This window comes from Maylandia zebra, linkage group LG8, assembly GCF_041146795.1.
Source record: "Maylandia zebra isolate NMK-2024a linkage group LG8, Mzebra_GT3a, whole genome shotgun sequence".
Lineage (NCBI taxonomy): Eukaryota > Metazoa > Chordata > Actinopteri > Cichliformes > Cichlidae > Maylandia > Maylandia zebra.
The window spans coordinates 4425415-4450903 of NC_135174.1; the positions used below are offsets into that span (position 1 = coordinate 4425415).

Consider the following 25489-nt stretch of genomic DNA (forward strand, 5'->3'; position numbering starts at 1 on the left):
GTGAAGTGTAGGAGTGTGTGTGTGTGTGTGTTATTTTTCAGTTCATGTTTGTGTTGAGCATAGGCTTCTCTGCTACCAAGGATATCGCAGTATGACATTTTTGTATCATGCACAAACTTCCACCAGTATTATCACGGGCGGTATGATGTTGTACGGACTTATTACTAAGTATTCACTTTCAACTCCAGGAGAGGGGGAGATGGATGGTGTTGCATGAGATATTTAATAATTTAGACGGGATGGGAATAGTTGGCAGCATGTCTAAAACAGCGGGATGGGATTACATGGCAAAGACATTTTTAGGCTGAAACAGGCTGAAAGTGCAAAGTCGATTGGGATTAAACCTCATAGTACAATGTTTTCTTTTTGGTGCTGGACAGATTGTTACAAAGTTACAGAATTAATTCAAATGGTAACAGTTCTTGTTCAGTCTTGACACATGCTCGAACATCCACGTAAAGAAATCCCAGAAAGTTGATTCTGTTCATTTGGACATAGCGCTTTCAGTGGGAGAAGCGTTTTGTGACTCATCTGAGCTAGCACCATTGCTTAACAATGGGCCGTGAGGTCAGTTTCATGATTGTTAATATCCAAAATGTCATGACCACTGATCACTGGCTATGAGTACCATTCACAGAGAGGATATGACTGCAATAACAGCATTTTAAGCGATAAGAGGGTTGCTTCCCTACCCTTCAGGTCAGAGAATGTCACTCCACTGGGAGACTTTACCGCTCACGTGGAGGCCAGTGAAATCTGGAGGGGCGTGACTGGCAGGACTGGTCAGTCTAATCTGAACTCAAGTGGTGTTCTGTTATTGGACTTCTGTGTTAAGTTTACCCATTACAGTTTGCCTACAATAAACACCATGTTAAAGAAGCAGCATTTATAAGGTGAAGGTCATTTTGCATCCTTTTTTTTAAATGATGCCAGCAGCAGCAGAATTATAGTACAGTAGTAGTGACAGTAGTTTTATTATTTCCTTTAGGGGACCTCCCCAAGGGATTAATAAAGTTCTATTCTTTTGCACAGCATAAGTGCAAAAGTAGTTTAGGCAGTTTTTTTCTTTTGATTATCCAAAGTGAGGTCTTGGGGCAGTAGCAGAAGCGGGGGAAGACTTCCCTCAACCCAGCCAGCTCCTCCAGTTTATCTGGGGAAATGTCGGTGCATTCTCAAGCCAGCTGAGAGATATAATCTCTCCAGCGTGTGCTAGGTCTACCCCGCGTCCTCCTTCCAGTAGGACAATCCTGGCTGGAACACCTTACCCAGGAGGCAAACAGCTGGCTCCTTCAATGTGGAGGAGTAGCAGGTCTACTCTGAGCCCTTCCTGAATGACTGATTGGCTCACCCTGTGTTGAGGAAGAGTCCATCCACCCTTCGGAAAAAGTATTTCTGCCACTTGTATCTGCAGTCTTATTCTTGGCCTTTTAAAGAACTAACAATAATAGAGTTAACAAAAAAAAGAGACAGAGATCAACACTTTTATGGCCCTTCTCTACAACGATGCTCCAGCAGAAAACTGCTCCATCAGAATTGGGCATCAATTAAAATGTGAAACAATTAGATTAAATGACTAGTGTGCCTGGTACTGACTAGTGACAATATTGACAATTAGTCATCTAGTCGCCTAATAAAATATTTTCTACTTGGGCTCAAGCTTTTAAACCAGCTGTGTAGCTGCACCGGTAATTCCCATCCCCTGTTTGCGCTTCCTGTCATGTGGAGTGCAGCTAGCGATTGTTCTAGTGACATTCGTTGGAATGATTCAGGGTGCGAATCTCCTGTAGCGTACTTAATGGTGTGTTTTTGCCTGCAGTGGGCCTGCTTTCTATTTCCCATGACTGTAAATACTAGTTCTTTAACTAGTGGGCATAAGTATCAGTTCAACAACAACTTTGTAGCTAAACTATTCGTGCATACTATACGTATTTTATATTCCTTTGAAAATTAAGAGTTTATTTTTTCAATTTTAAGGGCTGAACTACAACAGTGTGCAAATGCTGGCTGTGAACGCAGATGCTCAGACTGTCAATCAAAGGAAAAGCAATGCCTGGATATTGAATCCAGAATCCACTGTGTTACATGATACTGTATCATAATGTTTAACATTTAATGCCACTCTGAGCTGCTGTTTACTTGATGATGTCTTTGTGTCCATTCCTGGCTGCTAGGTGGAGTGGGGTGGTGGAGGGAGAGTCCAGGCTGCCGTTTCCTCTTTCTCCTTCTAACAGGGCTGCAACCATATTACTGCTCAGCAGTAACTGAGTCACCTAACAAAAAAATTGAGATGAAATAGCTGAATCAGGACAGGAATTACAGCCTTAGTAACACACACACATATATATATATATATATGTATATATGCTAAAAATATATATTGACGTATTAGAGTGTAAATGGTGACTTATATATAGGGTTAAACGAGCACAGAGGCTTATCCACTACTCAGCAGTCGTCTAAAGATACCACAGCCTCTGCATACACCCACAAATACTGTGTGACAAAAAACAGCCCAAAGCTTACGATTTTCTTTCATAGCCAAACTGCAAACTCAGAGCAGACGAGCGAACGTTTAACAAGCATGGGAAGTGTGCGTCTGTCTAATTCTTAATAACAGAGCCAGCTATACATCTCACAGCTGGGCTTATCCACTGATGTGGCAGAGGCACTGCAATATGCAATCTCTTCACAAAGTCTAAAAGGAGCTACTGAAGCCTCTTCTGCTTTCACAGAAATGAGCTCGATTTAGCTCAGCCTTGTTGTCTCAGCAAAGGTTTGTGTTAGGCCATTCACATTAAAATAAAAAAAAAGCATGAAAAACACGTGTTCTCATATGCAAACAACTGGATTGCACATATGAAGAAAACCTATATACATCTCACTAAAGGGCTAACTTTAGTACTCTTTTTGTTTAAAAAATAACCCCGGGGTTCCTGTGACCTTTGTAAAACATCAATAAATAAACTGTTTCCATCAAGTTTCTTCCACTTATCCAATTCAGGGTTGCAGAGGGGGTGGGGCCTATACTAGGCGTCATAATGTGAGAGGCGGGGTACAACTCGAGCACCTTCTAGTCTGTCACTATAACACAGAGACCACCATTCAGCTGATTCATTCGAAACCAGGACCTTCTTGCTGTGAGGCGACACTGCTGACCATCGCACCACTGTTCCACCCTCATTCAGTTAGATTAAACTCAATTAAAAGGTCAACATTAAAAGAAATTACATATATTATTTGGACTATGATGGTACACGACATTAAAGTGAAACTAACTGAACTGGAACTAAACAGACTCTTGGAGCTGAAGGCTGTTCATGGTTATTGAACATTACTCCCGCTGCCTCTCTCGTTGTCTCTCCTATTTGTACTTTCATTTTTTTTTCTTTACATCAGTTAACAGGTAGTGTAACGTAAGTGCATGGGCCTCTACTGTGAAGTTGCTAATGGAGCAGTCATAGACTGCATATGAAAGATGGGCTTAACTTATGGCTCAGAAAACTGGGGCATTTTAAACTTCAGTTCCTTCTAACAGCCACTAAGGGTCATCTGTAGGTTTCATGAATAACTTCAGGTGTATGGAGCTCCTCACCACCTTCGATCTTTCGAATGAGTTTAAGGTCTCGAGGTCTTACTAAATGAAACATGTCCACATTATGGTCCACATTAGAGCGCAGAGAAGTGCACAAAAAGCATAGACATGTCTACTTTGTAAATAATACCATATAAACAGGCAACAGACCTCGATTTTAAAGTCAGATCTACCGGCACTGTGGTTTTAATAAGCTAGCGTGCTGGGGAGAAAGCGATCGGTGAAGTCACAGTGTCTACATCCATCTGTCACCTGAGCAAGTGACATTACTGTAATAACTATGGATATAGAAAATGACCCACATTATATAGAAAATAACCCACATTATAACCCACATCATGGGGCGATCGTGGCTCAAGAGTTGGGAGTTCGCCTTGTAATCGGAAGGTTGCCGGTTTGAGCCCCGGCTTGGACAGTCTCGGTCTTTGAGACACTTCACACGTTGCCTACTGGTGGTGGTCAGAGGGCCCGGTGGCGCCAGTATCCGGCAGCCTCGCCTCTGTCAGTGCGCCCAGGGTGGCTGTGGCTACAATGTAGCTGCCATCACCAGTGTGTGAATGACTGGATGTGTAAAGCGCTTTTGGGTTCTTAGGGACTAGTAAAGCGCTATACATTGATTTTTAACTTTTTTTTGCCAGCTGTAAAAACGACTGAACATTTAACAACTACAGTATTTCTCTTAAAAAACGTTCATTTTCAAACTTTGAGACTTTTTCAGGCTTTTTTTGACCTGCAGCAACCCTGTGCTGAGTACATATCATGATCTCAGAAATTATTTTATTACTTAAAATAAAGTAATGGATAATTTTCATTTTGAGCAGATGTGTGAACTTTTCATGTGATGTCATAATCAGTTTTAATCCAGGGAATATTTTGGTTTATAAGCAAATACCTGCAGAAAAAACAACCTCATTCTTATTTTGGAAAAGAAGACATCAAAGATATGGAACTTCCACAAAAATCTTTTCATACCTTCAGTCTGCCAAACTCACAGGCCAAATCTAGTGGTGTCTTCTTAGCCTTGTTCATGAAGCAGGGATTAGACTGATGCTGCAGCAACATCTCAGACTGAGAGCCAAGAAGAGGGAGAGAATGTAAAATTAGTGCAATCAACTAATATATTACGCACTCATGGCCCAACTCGTGGCTCAAGAGTTGGGTGTTCGTCTTGTAATCAGAAGGTTGCCGGTTTGAGCCCCGGCTCGGACAGTCTCAGTTGTTGTGTCCTTGGGCAAGACACTTCACCTACTGGTGATGGCCAGAGGGGCCGATGGCGCGATATGGCAGCCTCGCTTCTGTCAGTCTGCCCCAGGGCAGCTGTGGCTACAACTGTAGCTGCCTCCACCAGTGTGTGAATGTGAGAGTGAATGGATAGTGGTATTGTACAGCGCTTTGAGGGTCCCGAAAAGCGCTATATAAATGCAATCCATTATTATTATTATTTTTACTTGCTTTCACATGTCAGTCTTCCCAACATGCTCATTAATGTGTGTGTGTGTGTGTGTTTGTCTGAACGAACATAAAACAGGTCGGGTGCAGCCTCGGTGTTCTAAAGAGGTCAGGCATGGGTAGGGGTTGTATGACGTAACAAGTTCTGTATGTGCACGGTATACGCAACTGTCATTTCAAACATTCCAGCAAGCACGTAGAAAGGAATATTCGTCGTTACTGCCTGTAGGCTCTTTAATGGTATGCATTAATGGTATTACTGCTATTGTTGCTGGACAATACCAGCTGAGGCACAAAAGGGGATCGATTTCAGTGAAATGGGAGGACAGGTAAAACCTTGGAACTTTGCCTTTAGCCTCTGGTGTTTGTCTGCTTACTCACCACCTCATAGTGTCCGTACTGTGCAGAGAGATGCAATGGTATCTGTCCATCATTGGAAGGGGAGTTGACTGCAGCGCCGGCTCTCAGCAACAATAGAACAGAGTCAGCTTTACCCTGCCACGCTGCGTAGTGGAGGGGACGCATGCCTAAACGTGGAAATGAGAAAGGTAAGAAGAGGTTAGGAGGCAAGAATAAAAAAGCAATCGTTTTAAAATGTTATTAGATACAGGGACTGCTACTTAGGCATGACCTCTTAAAATGAAAAATTATTTTATTTCATAATAACTATCAGTAATACACATATACTAAGGCTGTCACTGTTATTTTTGTAGGCTCGCGCACCACCTCCCTCCACTTGAATTATCATCCAGATCATTATGCAATCATATCTTTTGACAAACTAAGGCATACATTTAATTGGAATATGCTTTTTATTGTAACTGTTCCTCACAAACACTTATTGAAATAATGATGATGATAAGAAAGTGGATTTACATTCTGTTTACTGGAGGAGTCCACATTAGAAGTTAAACACATGGAAAGAAGATCTGAAAACTGAATTCTCAGCTAAAGGTTGGAAATTAGTCAGTGCTGCAGTTCATACTCAGATGTGGTTAATGTGTTAAAGTTAACTTCTAATGACAATATAACAGTAGTAAGTGTACAGAGGCTGGAGCAACAGTTTTTGTTTCACAGTACAGAAAGACTAAAGCTTTTTCATATTTGAGAAGATATTTTCATGTCCCATAAGATCCAGCACTATCTGTAATTAATGATTTGGAAGTATTATGCCATGTTGAATAAGGAGAGCAGTTTTATTGTTTGTTTGTCTTTCACTTCCTGTTGTTTTCTGGTTAGGTGAATTTGTTTGATTTTGTTTGTTTGTCTGATTAGGATATAGAGCTATTCTGTTTCCATGCACTGGCTGTCAATAATGCCCAAAGGAGGGTTGACGCCCCCTGCTGAGGCCAGTGGATACAACAAAACTGAAAAGCTGGCAGGACATGCTTCAAGAGCTCTACACACCTCTGGTTTCAGGAGCCAAGCTGCCAAATTCAACTGTATGTGTTCCACTTGGAGTCTGAGGATATCTACATTAGCACTGCAGCCACTTCAAAGTGAATCATATTTATTCATATGGGTCAAATTTATTTTCAGCTGAGAGTGTCAGAAAACTTGTGAAGAGGTTTCATGCTCAATTTAACCTCAACTGACTTCTTCATCATGAACATTTGGGATTTCCCCCCCCCCCCCCCCTAAATTGTGGGTTTGCGTGGTGACACTGGGTTAACCGGCAAAGCTGTTCCGCCATCATGATACCGTTTATGTCCTTGATATCCACCGTGGCCTGGGCCTCCAGCAGCAGAGACAGCAGCTCGATGGTCCCCGTTAGAGCTGCATGATGCAGGGCCGAGAAGCTGCGAGAGGAGACAGAGGAAAAACATGAAGACAAGACAGATCAAGAGTAGGGACAGGTGAGGGCATGAGAGAGTTAGAAATCATCCTGTTGCCTTTACAGTGAGACCTTTTGCAAAAAAACAGTAAACTGATGTGTATGTGTGTGGTCACATCAAACCTGATCTAATTCTGATAAAGTGGGTGTGACGGTTTATGTGTGTGTATAATTTGAAAATGTGTGAGTGTGTTTGTTCATCACAGCTTCAGAGATAAAATCTAAAGTGTTTGTCTCTGGGTGTCTGTCAGGTCACGATATAGATGACTAAGGGAGAAATTAAAGACATAAATTCTTTGGTGATGAGTTTTGCTTTTTCTGGGGGGACAGAAACACAGTGAACACTCCACAGTTGAAGCTGTGACACACTCGTCTGACATGGGGATTAAATATCTGCTTCATTCATGCTTTCAGGTGATTTGTCACAGCCTGATGCAGTCATTGCGAAACAAAACTTACGTAGTCACAACAGATAATTTTTTACCGATACCTCACATTAAGCAACAGGTTCATGCAGATCTGACACACAGCTTCCTGGCACACAAAGTGACCCACAGACTTTCATGTCAAAAGGTTGAACTTTACATCATTAAAAGGCAGAAAATGTCCAGGTTTCAAAACGTTCAGTTCAGAACAAATAGATGACCTATGTCCCATCTTCTATCCAAGATGTGTATTTAGAAACATCGATATAAACTATTATTATAAACTATAATATATACATTCCTTTGATCCAGAGTTATTAGGTACAGTTAGCTTTAAAGAGGCCAGGTACACCAAAAAAAGAAAACAAGACGAAACTTGAGTTGTAAGGTCTTTTAGAGTTTAGACCAGACCCGAAGCTCCAACTGTATCTGCAGACTGTGAGATGGCGTATCTTATCACTCACATTATTCAGATGTCTCCTCAGCACACATATACCACCATTTATTCTTTCACATTCCTGTCTACTCATCTTGAGTCATCAGTTACGGTGACTTTCTACAAACACGTCTGAAAATGTCCTCCTGGGATAATTTTGACTTGGTGACAGCAGACGATTTGTTCACCTTCTGCACTCGTCTTGTCGCAGTCGTGCATGTTTGATTTCAGCACCCCTATTGTATGTCGCCTCCCACACACTGAACTGACCTTGCATGTAGACACACGCAGCGGGTCTAAGTCAACACAGAATCACATCACACGTAGACTGAGACTCAGACTGCAGTCTGGAAAGGGAGATTCTTTGCGTGTTTTAAGGCCTACTGAAATAAAACTACAAAAGTACATCTGAAGGGAAAAACAGTAAACGTCTTACATAAAATGTGCATTCTTGAAGCATATCTACACAGGATGAACAGAAGAGCCAAACTGAATCAAAAGCGGTTACTTTATACCAAAAAATCTAAATAATAAAAGAGTACAATACTGACTCACAGCTGCCCTAATGGGAGCAGTTTATTTGTCTGCAAATGTATTCAAACAAGACTAAAACATATGTAACCAACCAACACTGGCTGATCACAGAAGTATAACCAGGCAACACGTGGACACAGTGGAGCACGGACATCATTTCATATTTTCATATTCTTTTTGCTTAAAGATGACATAGAAATAGGCCTTAAAAATATCTACACAGTGCAGTCAGGACAGTGGTGCAACAATGGCACCGCGTCTTCCAGCTCCATGAAAGCCAATTCTGAATGCTACATCATAAGAAGTTAGGCTAATGTTGGCACCATTGTCCTATCTATACTATTTGGAACACGGCTCATCAGGTAGCAAAGATGCTTTATTTCTCTGCCTTCATAACTTCCTGCTGCCTCAGCCACACTAAAGGAAAAAAAGCTGGTAACCATCATGGGACCATGAAAAGTGATTGCATTTAAGTTTGGCTGTCTGGGATCACCTGTAACTAGTTACAACGATTAACTGGTCACCCAGAGAGCATGCAGCACCCTCAACCCCTGGGACAGCAGTTTAGGTCACAAGGTGACTGCAAAGGTAACCTGTCTCCAAACTATCTCGGTTGGACAGCTTGCCAACACACTGCGATCAGTCACTGTGCCAAGGAGCAACTCGTCTGCTCCATCATTTATTTCTCCAAGTCGAGACACAATGAGTTACTAATGTTTGTGGCATTCAATTTTGTATAAATTACACTAAGTTTAACACAGAAAAGCACTCAGAAAACCTTATTGTGCATCTCATATGTGAGTAAATGCCGCTAAGTGTTCGTTAAAATTCAAGGGGAGATCAAATGTATCAAAACAAATGCATAATCCGCTGGATGGCTCAAATCTGTAAGTGCATTGCCAAAAGTTTTGGTTCTGTCTCTTACTCTTTACTCAACTCTCAATTCTCACTCAGAGTGTTTTGAGCCAAACTCCACATATTCCTTCTCTGCAATAATACTTAAAATGAAGATAAGATTTTTCATTGAAACAGAGCAGAACTGAGCTAAACAGAGCAAGCTGAAGAAGAGAGGAGGCAAATCCCAAAACACAATGATATAGTACACCTTGTTTTCCTTTCTTTTCCAATGTTTTAGGCTTTTAGTTTCATTTATACACAGAGATCAGCACACAATGAAAGCAGCTTTGTGTGTCTTTTCTCAGCAGTGCACACACACAAAGCAACATTCACATTTCTTTCCCTTCCCTTCCTCAATAGGTGCTAGTGCATAACAAATATCTCTTGCTGGAATAATGTCTGAATGTTAAGTTAAAGATTAGCCAAATCAATATGGGCAATATTCCCTGTCCTATTCTTTCCTGTTCAGACACTCAACAGTAAATGCAACAACACAAACGGTTTAATATATAGAATCATCCCTATAGTACTGTTTAGTGAGTTGTGCCACTTAACTTCAATAATTAACACCGACAGGTGTCCAACTTGGTAGATGACACAGGATGCAAACTAACATGTCACCCTATGTACTCTATATGTCGCTCTATAACATGTCACTCTATGTACTCTATATGTCGCTCTATAACATGTCACTCTATGTACTCTATATGTCGCTCTATAACATGTCACTCTATGTACTCTATATGTCCCTCTATAACATGTCACCCTATGTACTCTATGTGTCGCTCTATAACATGTCACTCTATGTACTCTATATGTCCCTCTATAACATGTCACCCTATGTACTCTATATGTCGCTCTATAACATGTCACTCTATGTACTCTATATGTCGCTCTATAACATGTCACTCTATGTACTCTATATGTCCCTCTATAACATGTCACTCTATGTACTCTATATGTCCCTCTATAACATGTCACCCTATGTACTCTATATGTCCCTCTATAACATGTCACCCTATGTACTCTATATGTCCCTCTATAACATGTCACTCTATGTACTCTATATGTCCCTCTATAACATGTCACCCTATGTACTCTATATGTCCCTCTATAACATGTCACCCTATGTACTCTATATGTCCCTCTATAACATGTCACTCTATGTACTCTATATGTCCCTCTATAACATGTCACTCTATGTACTCTATATGTCCCTCTATAACATGTCACTCTATGTACTCTATATGTCCCTCTATAACATGTCACCCTATGTACTCTATATGTCCCTCTATAACATGTCACTCTATGTACTCTATATGTCCCTCTATAACATGTCACCCTATGTACTCTATATGTCCCTCTATAACATGTCACCCTATGTACTCTATATGTCCCTCTATAACATGTCACTCTATGTACTCTATATGTCCCTCTATAACATGTCACCCTATGTACTCTATATGTCCCTCTATAACATGTCACCCTATGTACTCTATATGTCCCTCTATAACATGTCACTCTATGTACTCTATATATCGCTCTATAACATGTCACTCTATGTACTCTATATGTCCCTCTATAACATGTCACTCTATGTACTCTATATGTCCCTCTATAACATGTCACCCTATGTACTCTATATGTCGCTCTATAACATGTCACTCTTCTTTCAGTATCCTGCTCTGTTTGCACACTATCTGTACGCTAAATTTAACAACTGTATTGTACTCTGCTCTGTAGCTATTGTCCATGATGTAAACATGTAAAAATTGTGTTTTCTGTTCTGTGTCCTGTTCTTTTTGTGTATGCGTGTTTTTTTGCTGCTGATACAACCAAATTTCCCCTTGTGGGACAATTAAAGGATTATTCTATTCTATCTACTCTATTCTACCTCCAGACATATATGCATGAGACCTCCCCTCCAAAAAAACATGAAAATGAAAATAAATAAATAATAAATAAATAAATGTTTTGTGTCAGTCAGCATCTCATACATGTCACCAATGACACATAGATTTCATGTTAATATGGAGGAATAGTAATAAAGCAACTCGTGCTCCACCTCAGTCTCAGTTCTCAGAGCAACACAGTCCCCGGCATTTTCAGAGTTCATCCTTCTATCATAAACATATTCAGTTTTCCTCAGCCTCTTCTTATTGTTTTCATTTTTAGTTTGTCAATACGCTGACAGTGGCAAGCCTGCCCCTGGCTCTGTACCGCACTGCAGCTGTGATGCAAACAGAAACAGTGAGCAACAGATTTGAGGTTTTTCACATTTAATTATGGTACATTTAGTTGGTACTTATATGCAATAAACATATTGCATATAAGTGCCAACTTAACCCTATTCATTCATAAGCTGATAATCCATCTTAACACAGTTTTATTTCTGATTCATCGCCATCATGATGCACCAAAGTCACTTTGAAGGCAGCAACTGAATAGGAGCGGTCTCAGACCTGATGCAACCACTTCGACTGGATATGGTTGCAATAATGTTGCTCGGTGGTCTCCAGTCACTGTTTTCCGTAGAGTGTCTGTAGCCTTAAACTGCAGGAATAAAGGTAACATCTTCTATAAACCTCTGAAAGAAGTCAGAATGAATCTAAGTGAATATAAAGAATCATTTTACTCCAAGCTCTAACAGACATTATCGGAAAACAAAGAGTGAGGTAAAAACTGAAGGACACTCTGTCAGCACATGCGTGTGATTCTACTGTGAGTCATTCTGTGAAGACTGAACACAATCTGCACATCAATCAAGAAACAATGACTCTTCCATTGCATTCCACTGACTCAGCTTCGTGTTCATCTCTCGCTGAGACGCACATAAACACGTACACACATGCACGCCTCTTACCCATCTGAGTCTTGGTAGTTGATGTTGAGCCTCTTGGTAGAGCCCAGCAGCTCTGGAAAAAGACAGACATGGACAAAATGACAAGAGGGTCAAAAACAGGTCATTGCCGACATATTTGATTCTATTTGTTTTTATTCAGAGCGCTCTGCCAATCCCTCAAACCTGTGTGTGCCTTCAAAATGTTTCTCTTTCCTCTGCACTTCTCTCTGTCGTCACTCCCTTTATCAAACAACGTGACATCCCTGACAGGATGGAGAGCTTTCCTCGCCTCCCGTTGCCTCACCCTTCCCCATCTCACAGCGAGTCTGACACCCTCACAGCAGCCAAATGATTCAACCTTGCAGAAATGTATGATTTGCCCTCATTTACATCGGCATCTTATCACAGCTCTTTAAAATTGAGAGTGACAGCTTAAAAAACTCGAGCATGCACGGATAAAAGATATACTTGGTGCAAATATACCAGTTCAGTCTTCCTAACTGACTACAGGTTGTTGTTGTTTTGTTCCCCACTCTCCTCGGAAGAGACAGTGCTTCTTATTCCATGTCTCACTCATTCATTCAGCACTCCAAGACAGACTACACTGCAATGATCTTTTGTCTTGCAATCATCCTGACTCACAACAACTGAGGTGAACTCAAATTGAAGAGTAGTTGCCAACAAACAGGTTTAGCGGTTATGAAATAAATACATTTTATTCAGGAACCTTTAAAAAGTTTGATAAAATATCAAAGTCAGACCTTTCAGTGTGACAGAACTAAATCTTGTACGTGCATATTTCTCTTTTCTTTAACTATCCAACTCACATCTTACATCATCCCAATGCTTCACTCCACCCTTAATGCCACATTTTAACTAATACCAAACTACACTCCGATAGCAAATATAATCCATCTTCAGCATCTAAAAAGAAATGAAAATGCTCCTCACATAGCTCTATTGTTTCTCATCCTACAGCAGAGACTGGCAAAGTAAAGGCTCCACTGTCTACCAAGGACCCACACAGGAACCAGATTACCAGGCCCTCTAAATCAGCACCATTCATCTGAGTCAATTCCTTTCATTGTGTTTTCCCACACAGGTGTGGAAAATCACATGTGACTGTGTGTGTGTGTGTGTCTGTAGAGGTGTGCAGAAGTGTGGAAAACTTGTTGCACTTGTAGAAACACAAAATTTTGCACAACTCTGTTGCATTTTGCACAACTCTGTTGCTTGTGGAGCTCGCACACAAGAATTTCACTCACATGTGCTGTACCAATGTACCTGCACATGTGATGTGACAATAAAAGTGATTTGATTTGATTTGAAACACTGCCAGCATCAACTCAACAGTCCACTGTTTCTACAGCTATGATTACAGCTGACATGTTGATCATTGCAAACTGTGACATCCACCCTTGCTGCAACCATTTTTATTAGTGCTTGAGCCAAATAGCAGACTGCAGACGGATGGATAACAGGTTTCATCGCTTTAAAAAATGGCCGCATTGTTGATGAACACGGTATAGATTAGGGATGTGTGCGACAACACAATTAATCGTTGTTATCACTATTCGGTACCAGACGTACAAGTCGTTTAGTGTAACTGTTAACATTTTAATTGTGATTAATGGTTTCAAATGCCTTTGTCTGAGTTTTTGACATTGTCCTATTCAAGGTTCACAAATGTAACTCAGTGTCTGAGTGTTTCTTAGACGAGCTGGTTAGCCTCATTTTTTTCCTCATGTAGTCGACTAAGAAATTAGTTGCCAGGAACATCCCCAGGTCTGAAAACTGAACCCAAGGAAGTGCATTTGGACTTGACCTCAAAATTCTTTAACTTTTTGGTAGGCCACTGTTCACCACTGTTACAAGGTTTCTCCATTTGTGGATAATGGCTTTTATCGTGGTTCGCTGGAGTCTGGCCACTGCTACCCCTCAGCCTCCTAAACGATAGACCTATGGAGCAATGATTAAATATTATTTCTGTCTTTCTTTCTGATATATTGATTTTCCAGTCCACAAAAGTCATCAAGAGAAAATGACTTGGATTTAGATTTTTAAAGTGACACGATCCTGTAATGACTCGTGTGTAAAACTTAAGTTCGTTAATGATCCAATTTAACCTTTACAGACTTATGCGGGTCAATTTGGGTAACTTCTAGGAAACTTCAGTGAATTCAGTGGATAAATTAGAAATTCTCACTTCATGTGAGGAAATCAGTAAGAGTGTTTGAACACTTGTGCATAGAGAATAAATACAGTCACGCCTAACGTTGCTGTGTTCATTTTACAGCAGTTCCAGGCCTTTTGTAGAGCTGATGTTGCTGAAGACATACATAAAAACAAGAGTCCAAAGACACAAAAAGGCACATTGATAATTAGACAGAGGGGCTGGGCTCAGTGCCAAAGCGGGGTCTGAGATGTCCCAGCCACCAGGAAAGAACAGAGCCTTTCAGGAGTTCTAGTTACAACATGAGTTGGAATTCCTAACATAGCACGCCCACCATGAAATCCTACATGTTAGCTCTCTATGAACTGTGGCCTCCCGACTTTTCTGCCCTAGCTCTTTATCTCTTTACACAAAAGCAGCAAGGGCCTCCTTTTCACATTAGCATACATCCAATTAGCAGCATCTTGACTCAACGTCATTCCTAAGAGTTGGTAACAAGGGATGTAGTAAATCTCTAATATTGTGTTTTCTTGCAGAGATGGAGAAATGACGGGGTCTGCTCTCCTCTGAAAGCTGATGTGTATAGACCAAATGAAAAGATTAAACACTAAGATATGAGACGATGTTGATGTGAACACTCTCTGCCAGAACAAAGAGCCAAAAAAAAAACCCCAACCCACAGTGCTGTGTTTTGATAGCATCACCAGATGCATTAGCAGTTTGCAAAACTACTGTTGCTCAAGCATCCCGGACAGAAAAAACGGATCTCGACTCTGATGTGGAGAGAATGCAGATGAAGGAAGAGGAACAATCAGAAGAGATGAGATGAGCAGGAGGAGAAATGAGTTTCAGGTAATATGAGGGGGAAGTTTCTTTTTAGTGTATATGTATGTGTGAGGTGAAAGAAAACATGTAAATGAGTTGTGGAAAGTCTTGCTGCAAGATCAGACGAGTACGGCTGTGAACCCTCTTCATGTTGGGAAAAACCTGCTGGAAATATATAAATTAAAAAGAAAGAGCAGAAAAAAAGCTGGCCTGCTTATTTTTGTCTCCTTCAACAAGACTGGAGCTGACAGAGATCCGTGTTGGTTTAGTTTATACAGCTGCAAAACTCTGTTTAAAATGGCTTTGATCATCATCTACTTGCGTAAAAAATAAATGCATAAAGCCAAAATACACACTTGTGTATAAAGGCCTACTGTTTATCTCTGTCTCTATGCTGGCACGAGATAACTCGTTGATGGCAACAACCAGAACCTTCATTTAAAAAAATTACTAAAATGCTGCAGTTTTCCTCCAGGTCCCAAGAGTATGTCATTATACACTACACTGTCTATGAGCTACACACATTAGCAATATAAAAGATGGAAGCATGAAGTCATCCACTGATTTCTTAAATCCCATTTTGAAGCCTTGATATTAGCATTTTCACCATCTCTGCTCCATAAAAGTAGACTTGAGGAAGCAGCGCGTCTGACTGCAAAACCGCAAGCTCACTGGGTAATGACTTGTGATCGAAAAATAATTATTCATTGAGCCAATGAAACACAGTATGACCAAGACTTCTAAAACAGACAATTTTGTAGTCAATATGACCCACAAGCAAATCCCATAAACTCAATAGGAAAGAGTACATTTGTATTGCCAAATGGTGGCCTTCAGATAGAATAAAGATTTGAGGGATGTTCGCATTGGCTTAATTCTTCTCACTTGGAAATAACATCATGTTTTATGCTGTTTGTTGCCATTTTGTACACTGTACAAGAAAATAGCAAGTACTGCTACCTAACTAATTAGTTTTTCTTCATTTTTACATTTTAAGCAAGCAGCAGCAAGTACTAAGGTGCAACTCTGCAATGTAATATGTCAGATAGCCAATTATGTAATTTGTAGTGTCTGTATTTTCAGTATGATATCAGAAAGACAGAAAAGTCTTTTAAATGCCTTTTGACAAAAACATAGCATTAATCCCAGTGTTTACTTGCAAGCTAGTCTCTTTGGAATGTCATTATAGTTTTCCCTCTATATCTGGAAAACAGTCCATGGACTTATCCCACAGAATATGCAAACCCAATTACGCCCTAACAGACTTCTCATTTACAACAGCAGAGAAGGACACTTGATTTAGGAGTTGTGGGCTGGGACAACCGCCCCCACCATGGGTTGTGGTAAAGACCTCATCAAGGGAAACACTTATCTGAGGAGCACATCCATCTAAGTGCACTGATTACTGAGAGAGTAAATACAGTCCCTCAAACCAAACCACCAAGGGAGAGCAGAGACTAACCCTGCTTTACTCTGGCTCCATAATGTATGTATGCATAAAGGCAAAAAAGCTGAAAAAAGCTTTATTTTTTGACACAACAGTGACAAAATATGATGCAGTACTGCAACTTAAACCACCCAAAAGTACAGTCATTCAAATAAACTCATCTTTAAACACTTGTACTTTTCATAGATGTGTGGCCTTGTTTGTGGATAAAAATTTAAAATACAAGATGGTAGAAAAAATGACGATGGCGGTAGATAATATATTAGAGTGTGTAACAATAGAAATTAGTATGGGAAAAGAGAAAAATGTCATTGTAAGCTGTATATATAGAACACCAGGTTCTAATATTGAAATTTTTAAGGAGTGGGTAGATAAAACATTCATTAGGACAAATCAAAAAGTCATGTTCATTTGTGGGGATTTTAACATAGATCTACTAAATCCAAACAAGCAGAGAGCGACAGAGGAATTTATTAATACAATGTATAGCTTGGGACTTTTTCCAGTGATCACTAAGCCCAGCAGGATTACAGCACAGTCGGCAACCCTAATAGACAATATATTTACTAATGAAATAGAAAATAGAACCATAAGTGGTCTCCTAATTAATGACATCAGTGATCATCTACCTGTTTTTATAGTGTATAACAGCAATTACAGGAAGGTTAAACAGCAAAACACAATAAAATATGCTGTATAAGGAAAAAAATATTGATAAAGCTTATGAGATTTTTTTAGGAAAATTTAAACTGTTATATAATAGTCATTGCCCAGTAAAGAAATATAGTAAAAAACAAAAATATGCAGAGTGCCCATGGATTACAAAAGGATTGCAAAATGCATGTAAGAAGAAAAATACCTTATACAGAGAATTTATATTGAACAGAAGTACAGAAGCTGAAAATAAATACAAGAAATATAAAAATAAATTAACGAGTATTTTAAGGTCATGTAAAAAGGAATACTATGAAAAATTACTGATTATGAATAAAAATAATATTAAAGGGATCTGGAAAACATTAAATACCATCATCAAAAAGGGCTCGGGGCAGGCAGACTATCCTTCGTATTTCGCAAATAATGATAGAAATATTACTAATATGAGAGATGTGGTAAATGAGTTCAATAAATTCTTTGTAAGTGTTGGGCCAGACTTGGCTGAAACAATTCCTGATATAACAGATTCTGTAGAGAAAGAAACTAGACTCATTGACCGCAATCCTCATTCAATGTTCTTAACGGTGGTGGAAGAAATGGAAATCATTGATATTGTTGGGAAATCACAAACAAAAAACTCTACAGACTCTGACGACATTGATATGGAAATCGTTAAGAGAGTGATAGAGGGCATTTCCAAACCCTTAACACACATTTGCAATTTGTCCTTACAAACTGGTACATTCCCAAAACAAATGAAAACAGCTAAAGTCAAAGTCAAAGTCAAAGTCAAAGTCAACTTTATTTGTCGATTCTGCCACATGTACAGGACATACGGAGAATAGAAATTGCGTTACTCTTCACTCCCTAGATAAATAGCAAATGAACATTTAAATATATTTAAATATAAAAGTGATTAAAAAATGCAAGTAAAATAATTAAAAAGTAAAAATTTAAATAAATACAATTTTACATATAACAAGAAAGCTATATAATATACAATATAATGGGTAAAGTAACACCACTGTTTAAAAATGGTGACAGACACCAATTCACAAATTATAGGCCTGTCTCTCTACTTTCTCAATTTTCAAAAATACTGGAAAAAGTCTTTAGTAATAGACTTGACAAATTTATAGATAAACACAAAATAATAATGGATAGTCAGTATGGTTTCAGATCAAATAGATCAACATCATTGGCATTAATGGAACTGATCGAAAATATCACCAACAATATAGATAAAAGACAATGTATAGTTAGTGTATTCATTGACCTAAAAAAAGCTTTTGACACAATTAATCATGACATATTACTTGATAAACTGGAGTACTACGGCATTAGAGGAGTGGTGTTAGAATGGGTAAAGAGTTATTTGAGAGACAGGCAGCAATTTGTGAAAATTGGTGAATATCAATCAGAGTGTATGGACATTGTTTGTGGAGTTCCGCAGGGGTCAGTATTGGGACCAAAGCTGTTTATCCTCTATATCAATGATATATGCAGAACATCAGATATACTACAGTTTATTCTATTTGCAGATGATACAAATATTTTTTGTACTGGAGAGAACTTACAGCAGCTTTTGGAAATTGTCACACAAGAAATGATTAAACTGAAAACATGGTTTGATAGAAATAAGCTATCATTAAATTTGGAAAAAACTACATTTATGTTATTCGGAAATTGTAAAAAAGATGCAGGAGCAAAATTATTAGTAAACAATGTTGAAATAGAGCAAGTTTCGGATACAAAATTTCTGGGTGTGATAATAGACAACAAAATCTGCTGGAAACCTCACATAAAGCATATACAAGCCAAACTGTCAAGAAGCATCTCCGTACTAAGTAAAGTTAAATATTTTTTGCCTTCCAAATCACTCCGGGTACTTTATTGTTCACTTATATTGCCATATTTGGAATACTGTGTGGAAATTTGGGGAAACACATATAAAACTGCACTTCAACCAATATGTAAAATTAAAAAAAAAGTAATCAGGATGATTAATAAAGCAGGATTTAGAGACCATACTAACATCATGTTTTTGAAATTAAAAATACTGAAGTTTATGGATCTTATAAAATATAAAACTGCAAAAATTATGTACAAGGCCAGATACAATATGTTACCAGGAAATATACAGAGGATGTTCTATGACAGAGAAGGAGACTATGAATTGAGGGGGAAATTGAATCTAAGGATTCTTAAAGCACGGTCAAAGGTTAAAACCTTTTGTGTCACTATTTATGGGGTAAAACTGTGGAATAGTTTTACTATAGATCTACAGCAATGCTCAGGAATTAGTAAGTTCATGAAAATACTTCGAAAACTGATTTTGGAAGAATATGATACCGATAAAGATGATCACCCATTGTATGTATAAAAATATCAAATTATATCCAAATTATATCAATCACGGTAGCCAAGTTTATATAGGTTCTCCTCGTGTATCGTGTGGAGTATGTGATGATGGGAATTAGGTGAATTATGTGGGATCAATAAGATGTTGAGCAGGGGTAGGAATTAATAAGTATGTTCATACTTCTTCCTACTCCTTTTCAGACCAAACATTGTTACATTATGTCAGACGATTTTGTTTTATTTCATTATATATTTTTTGTTTATCTGAACACATACGTGTGTGTGTGTGTATATCTACATATATATTCGTATCTGTAAATGAAAATATATGTAGTGTGTATATATTGTTTTTTGTTTTATATGTCTGAAACAAATAAAGATACAATACAATACAATACAATACAATAGATGAGGAACTTGCATATTTTTACTTGAATTGAATTCCTGGCGGCGCAGTTTCTCTTCTAGACTGTTCCCCTACTATTGCTGGGATAAATACACTTACCAGTTACACACCAGAGGATCGCTGTAGTAAAATGATGCTATCAGCAAGTGGAAAAGTTGAATCTTTCTGCCATATTGTTCAAAACTCTTTCCAAAGTTATTACTAGTTTCACCTCAGATTTTACTAAATATCCTCATTCAGCTTGACATTTCATTCAATTTGAAACTTCAAATTTGGAATTGACCAAAGTGTCACTGTGTGTCCATTTAATATGCCTCAGAGAACAGCAGCTTGTCAGGTGTAATAAGGTATAATCCTGCAAAGGCATAGCTCCACAGCCCAGCATGTAATGCATATTAATGCAGCTGGCTGAGCAGAGGAATATACATCTGCCTGCACAGACAAACAAGCCCTACAGCAAGAGCACCATGAGTCTTTAAATACATAACTGAGTGGCAGCCAAATGGGGTTTCCTAGCAGACTAACACCTGCAACAGAACACCTTTTGTTTTACCCCCAGTTGTGCAGGGACGCAATGTAGCACATGAGCTGTGAATGAAAATGAGAACTGCATGTTCAAGTGAGTTGCAGAGCTTACTAAAACTACTCATTAAAGACAGGACCGTAAACAGCACACGGCACACACCCGAGGGCATGCACATACACCAAACTTGCAAAGTGACACACTTTGGCTTCATCAATTCTTTATCAATTGCTCCAGCGCTGTATCGCTTGCTATAAGAATAAGCGCTTGAACTGGGTCTTGAGAAAAACCCTTAATATCAAAACAGCTCCGGGCTGCATTATCCAATAAATTTGCTCCATTGTTAAAAATGAAGAAAGTAATCTCCCATGGTGCTGCTGGCAACTAGGTCAGACACACTCAATATTCTCTGCCAATAAGCCAGTATGGAAATGAAACAGATCTGTTGTGCAGCGTGCACATGAACCAGTGTGAATGTACACAGGAGACATGCGCACAGCTGTACATTTCATATTACATAACATGTCAACCTTGCACCCTAGCAACTAAACACTTTACATACCATTCAAATCATGTTTACCCAAGTCACTTTGCTGCCCCTCCTTCATTTTTCATGCATTCTTCCACAATTATAAGACCCGAAGCTCTGTTAGACTGTTTTAAAAATAACAAAAATATTGGTCTTGGAGGAATGATTACTTCCTGGGTGTACTTTGGTAGTACTTTTGTATTCTCTAGTGAATCACCATACTCTGAGATCAGGTTTTAAGGTTTGAATTACCTCTGAATGACAAAACGTCATCTTGTTTTGAACCAAACACAGTGAATTTCTTGTTCACTTGTGAGAAGCACATAAGTAAACACTAGCATTACGAGTACATTGTGTACCTATCTGCTTGGGTGGAATAGAAAAAACCCATAATCAGTACCTATGCTTTGAAAGAGGCTATAATTTTTGTGAAAATGAACCTGATAGCTATACAAATATATCCAGCACAATACGCTTTAAATGTAACTTTAAAGGAATTGATCCAATACACAGGCGATGGACAAGTGTGCTCTCAGACATACATAACTGCTGTATGTGGTTAGGTGTGTGTCCCCCACATGGCTTGTGGCAAACTGCAAACGGGACTTCTTATGGTTTTCTGTTAACAATGGCTTTCTTCTTGCCACTCTTCCATAAAGGCCAACTTTGTGCAGTGCACGACTAATAGTTGTCCTATGGACAGATTCCCCCACCTGAGCTGTAGATCTCTGCAGCTCGTCCAGAGTCACCGTGGGCCTCTTGGCTGCATTTCTGATCAGCGCTCTCCTTGTTCGGCCTGTGAGTTTAGGTGGACGGCCTTGTCTTGGTAGGTTTACAGTTGTGCCATACTCCTTCCATTTCTGAAAGATCGCTTGAACAGTGCTCCGTGGGATGTTCAAGGCTTGGGAAATCTTTTTGTAGCCTAAGCCTGCTTTAAATTTCTCAATAGCTTTATCCCTGACCTGTCTGGTGTGTTCTTTGGACTTCATGGTGTTGTTGCTCCCAATATTCTCTTAGACAACCTCTGAGGCCGTCACAGGGCAGTTATGGAGCTGTTTTGCAAAGAAGAATGGGCAAGGATTTCAGTCTCTAGATGTGCAAAGCTGGTAGAGACAGACCCTAAAAGACTGGCAGCTGTAACTGCAGCAAAAGGTGGTTCTACAAAGTACTGACTCAGGGGGCTGAATAATTACGCACACCCCACTTTGCATTTATTTATTTGTAAAAAATGTTTGGAATCATGTATGATTTTCGTTCCACTTCTCACGTGTGCACCCCTTTGTGTTGGTCTTTCACCTGGAATTCCAATAAAATTGATTCATGTTTGTGGCTGTAATGTGACAAAATGTGGAAAAGTTCAAGGGGCCGAATACTTTTGCAAGCCACTGTAGTAATCTCTGGATTGTAGGGGGAAATTGTTCCTTGGACATGCTAAAAGGATGCAGGAGCAGTGGCTTAATTTCAGTTAAAATAGGTCAGTGGACATTCTTGCTCCTTGTGCTATGGTTTGGGTTCAGTTAACAACCCTATATAAGGTATATGATATTTCATTTCCATGAAGTACCATAATTTAGCCACTAATACAGAATGCTAATACATTACACCTCTCTAAATTATCAGTCTGGTTACACAAACACATCACGGCAATCACAGATTATTTTCTCTCTTATGAAAGCAACGATTGCAACCGGCCTCCCATATCAATGGCGCAGCCACGACTAGAAGGATTTTACAAAGCAACATTATTTAAGTAATGTAATCTTGTTTACATAGGATAAATCTGCTTCCTAGTAAGGTTGACCTTCCGGATATGTTGCTCTGACAGCCAATCCAACAACTGTTTCAAAGTAGCAAGAAGCTGGGATCACACCGACAATTTAATCCAGCTAAAACGTTAATCCACAAATGGAGAACAGATATACCACTGAAGAGGCAAAGGAAGAGCCACATACCAGGATTGAAACACCTCTTAATAACAAAAAACATTATGATAGATCGACTAAGGAGACATTCCTTTCTCTTTCTTTTGTCTTCACTGAGTGGCGAGGCAGTCATTCCAAATACTAGAGGAAATATGAGACCGGTCACCAAAAGTTCACCAGCCTGGAAAACTTTTGTGTATTGCTTGCACAACTTGTGCTGGCTCATAACCTCATAATCAGCTCTTTGATGATGTGGAGTTGTCTAAGGAGTCTGCTGTGTGCACCCGTTTTTGCAAATCGTATTTATTTTTTAATTGTATGCTCTATATTTGGTTTATTTCATTTGTACTTGGGTTACAGCCTCGAAGGTAACTTACCTGGGTCATTTGTTGTGTATTTACTGTTATCAAGCAAAGACACAAAGTACAGTTTGAATGACTCATCTTCCACCAGCTGTTTGCTCACTCCACTTTCAAAATCGTGCCAGCAGCACAGCCTTGAGGCTTTTTCCAATCCAGCTGCTGAGGTGTAAAAAACAAAAATCAATTGACCATGAGCTACTGACCCCCTCCACTAAGTTAACTATCAAATGATTATTGAACTTGCAGCTACAGCTACATGAAGCCCGACTCTACTACACAGATGGAAAAGCTGTAATATTTCTTTCTAGCTTAAGAAGAGAGTTCAGTTTGTCCTCTCTGCAAATTAGGCATAAGATCCCAAACTCTTCTTTTAGGACACAAACCAGGACAGAAGCTACAACACCACGGACTGCTCTAATCAAACAAAACGTAACAGCCATGACACAAACCCCATCATCCATACTAATTAACTGACATTTTATTTGCTTTGATATTAATCAATATATCAAATAAGCACAGAAGGCATGGGAAAAATTACTATTTCATATGACCTGAATTGCATTTGCAAGCTTAGAGGTAACCTGACTAAAACACAAATGTATCTAAGCTACAATGTGACGCTCACGTTACTATCTCTGCTTCGAGTGCCTATGTAAATATCTTTAAAACAGTTATCAGCATTATTATTATAAAGAAGCGAATCATCTCCACATTCAACTACAGGCAAATATAGAAACAACGTGGGGAAAAGAGTTTTTGACAGCCACTCAAAGCATTTAAGGCACTGGAATAAAGGGATAAAGTTCTAATAATGTTACACTTTAAGTCTCACATCGTAGAAACCTCACATCCTTCTGCATCCTTGTTGGGCTGTTGAGAATCCAGAATTTGAAAAACAACTAAAATGAAAACCTAAAAACATCAGATCCGCTTGTTCTTTCCATGTCACAGATGCCTAACATAGACACACTGATCTGTTCATCCAAGACACTGTTATCCTGTTATCCTGGCAGTTCTTCTTACAATGAACAGAGTACAAAGTCAGCACAGGATGGGATTTTTATTTGCATTCAAATCAGCGGAAGAGACATGAAGAGTTGCAAATGATAAAATGTAAATGAATGTGTTAAAAAGAGAAAAGAATGAGAAAATGAGAGGATCAAAGCAACATAAACAGCGTCTCCTGCTGATGCTCATTAGCTACAAGATGCATTTGGAAAGTATGCTCCTCGTCCATACACGTTCCAGTAAATAAACACTGAAACACCTCCATGTCAGACAATCACATGTCCTTGTCTATACAAGCACGCAAGTAATTCCACAAAGTCAAACTACGCTGCCTACAGATACAGATTTGTTCTCTTTCATTGCATCACAGATTCATATCCAAACACAAGAAAACTGTTCCAGGGCATGTGGAGGCAGCGACACCGTAGCCACAATCTGAATGCCACAATCATTCACCTGCCTGACTGGCAGCTTGTTCTTTTTAGCAAGAAATACATAATAGACCTGAAGATAGCCCTGAAGATGAGTTCCAATTCCAACTATGTGTTGCCTGGAGCATGTAATAAAAGCCTAGTTGTGCTAGATTAAGTGGTGCTGTCTATTGGAACCACACACATGCTACTTAATTACTTTAGTAATTAAATAGCAATCCTAGACAGGCTATCCCATCTGTCAGGGAAGGAAAGGGGTCAGGATTAATGTGTGTAGAAGAGTAGGTGAACTCCAGAGCTTGTCACACACTACTTGGCTGCCACCCAGCTGTCTGGGTAATAAAGTAGAAGACTGATTAGCCCAGTTAGCCGGTTAGCTAATGGGCTAACTACAGCACCCTGCTGCTGAAGACTCAAAACTAATGAGACGGGACAAAAGTTAAAGAAGTGAAATGCATTCATGTGCTACTACTGGATACTCAAGAACACAGCACACATGTGGCAGTCTGCACAAAGACACTTAATTGCATGCAGACACAGACACTTAGATTCGTTCAAGTCTAACAGACTTCTAATCTGACATTTAGCCAGATGGGTTATCCCTAAATCAAGGTACAGGGATGAGGGAAGTGTAAGTGGGGGTTGTTTTTAGAAAAGACAAGCTGAAACCAAGACTTTTATAGCTAAGCATTAGGTTTGGATTCTTCTGACTTAACTTTGGCATGCTAGAGACATTTCTTGACATACGCACTACACTTCTTTACAATACCTCTAGCAGGAATTATTACATAAAGGTTGTCTGAGCAGGTTTTTGCATAGATCTTAGTTGTAGCTAT

General features: G+C 39.3%; 1 protein-coding gene across 4 annotated transcripts in view; it reads right to left on the reverse strand.

Annotated features, from left to right (window-relative positions):
* The window catches only part of LOC101484206 (caskin-2), a 57446-nt gene that overhangs the window by 19794 nt on the left and 12163 nt on the right, over positions 1 to 25489 (reverse strand). For all 4 annotated transcript variants that reach the window (XM_014411679.3, XM_076887205.1, XM_014411676.3 and 1 more), the window contains exons 3-7: positions 12031 to 12082; positions 6743 to 6840; positions 5423 to 5568; positions 4565 to 4660; positions 2137 to 2270 (exon numbers count right to left, since the gene is read on the reverse strand). In XM_014411679.3, coding sequence (XP_014267165.2) covers positions 2137 to 2270; positions 4565 to 4660; positions 5423 to 5568; positions 6743 to 6840; positions 12031 to 12082 — 526 coding nt within the window. The remainder of the gene's footprint in view (positions 1 to 2136; positions 2271 to 4564; positions 4661 to 5422; positions 5569 to 6742; positions 6841 to 12030; positions 12083 to 25489) is intronic.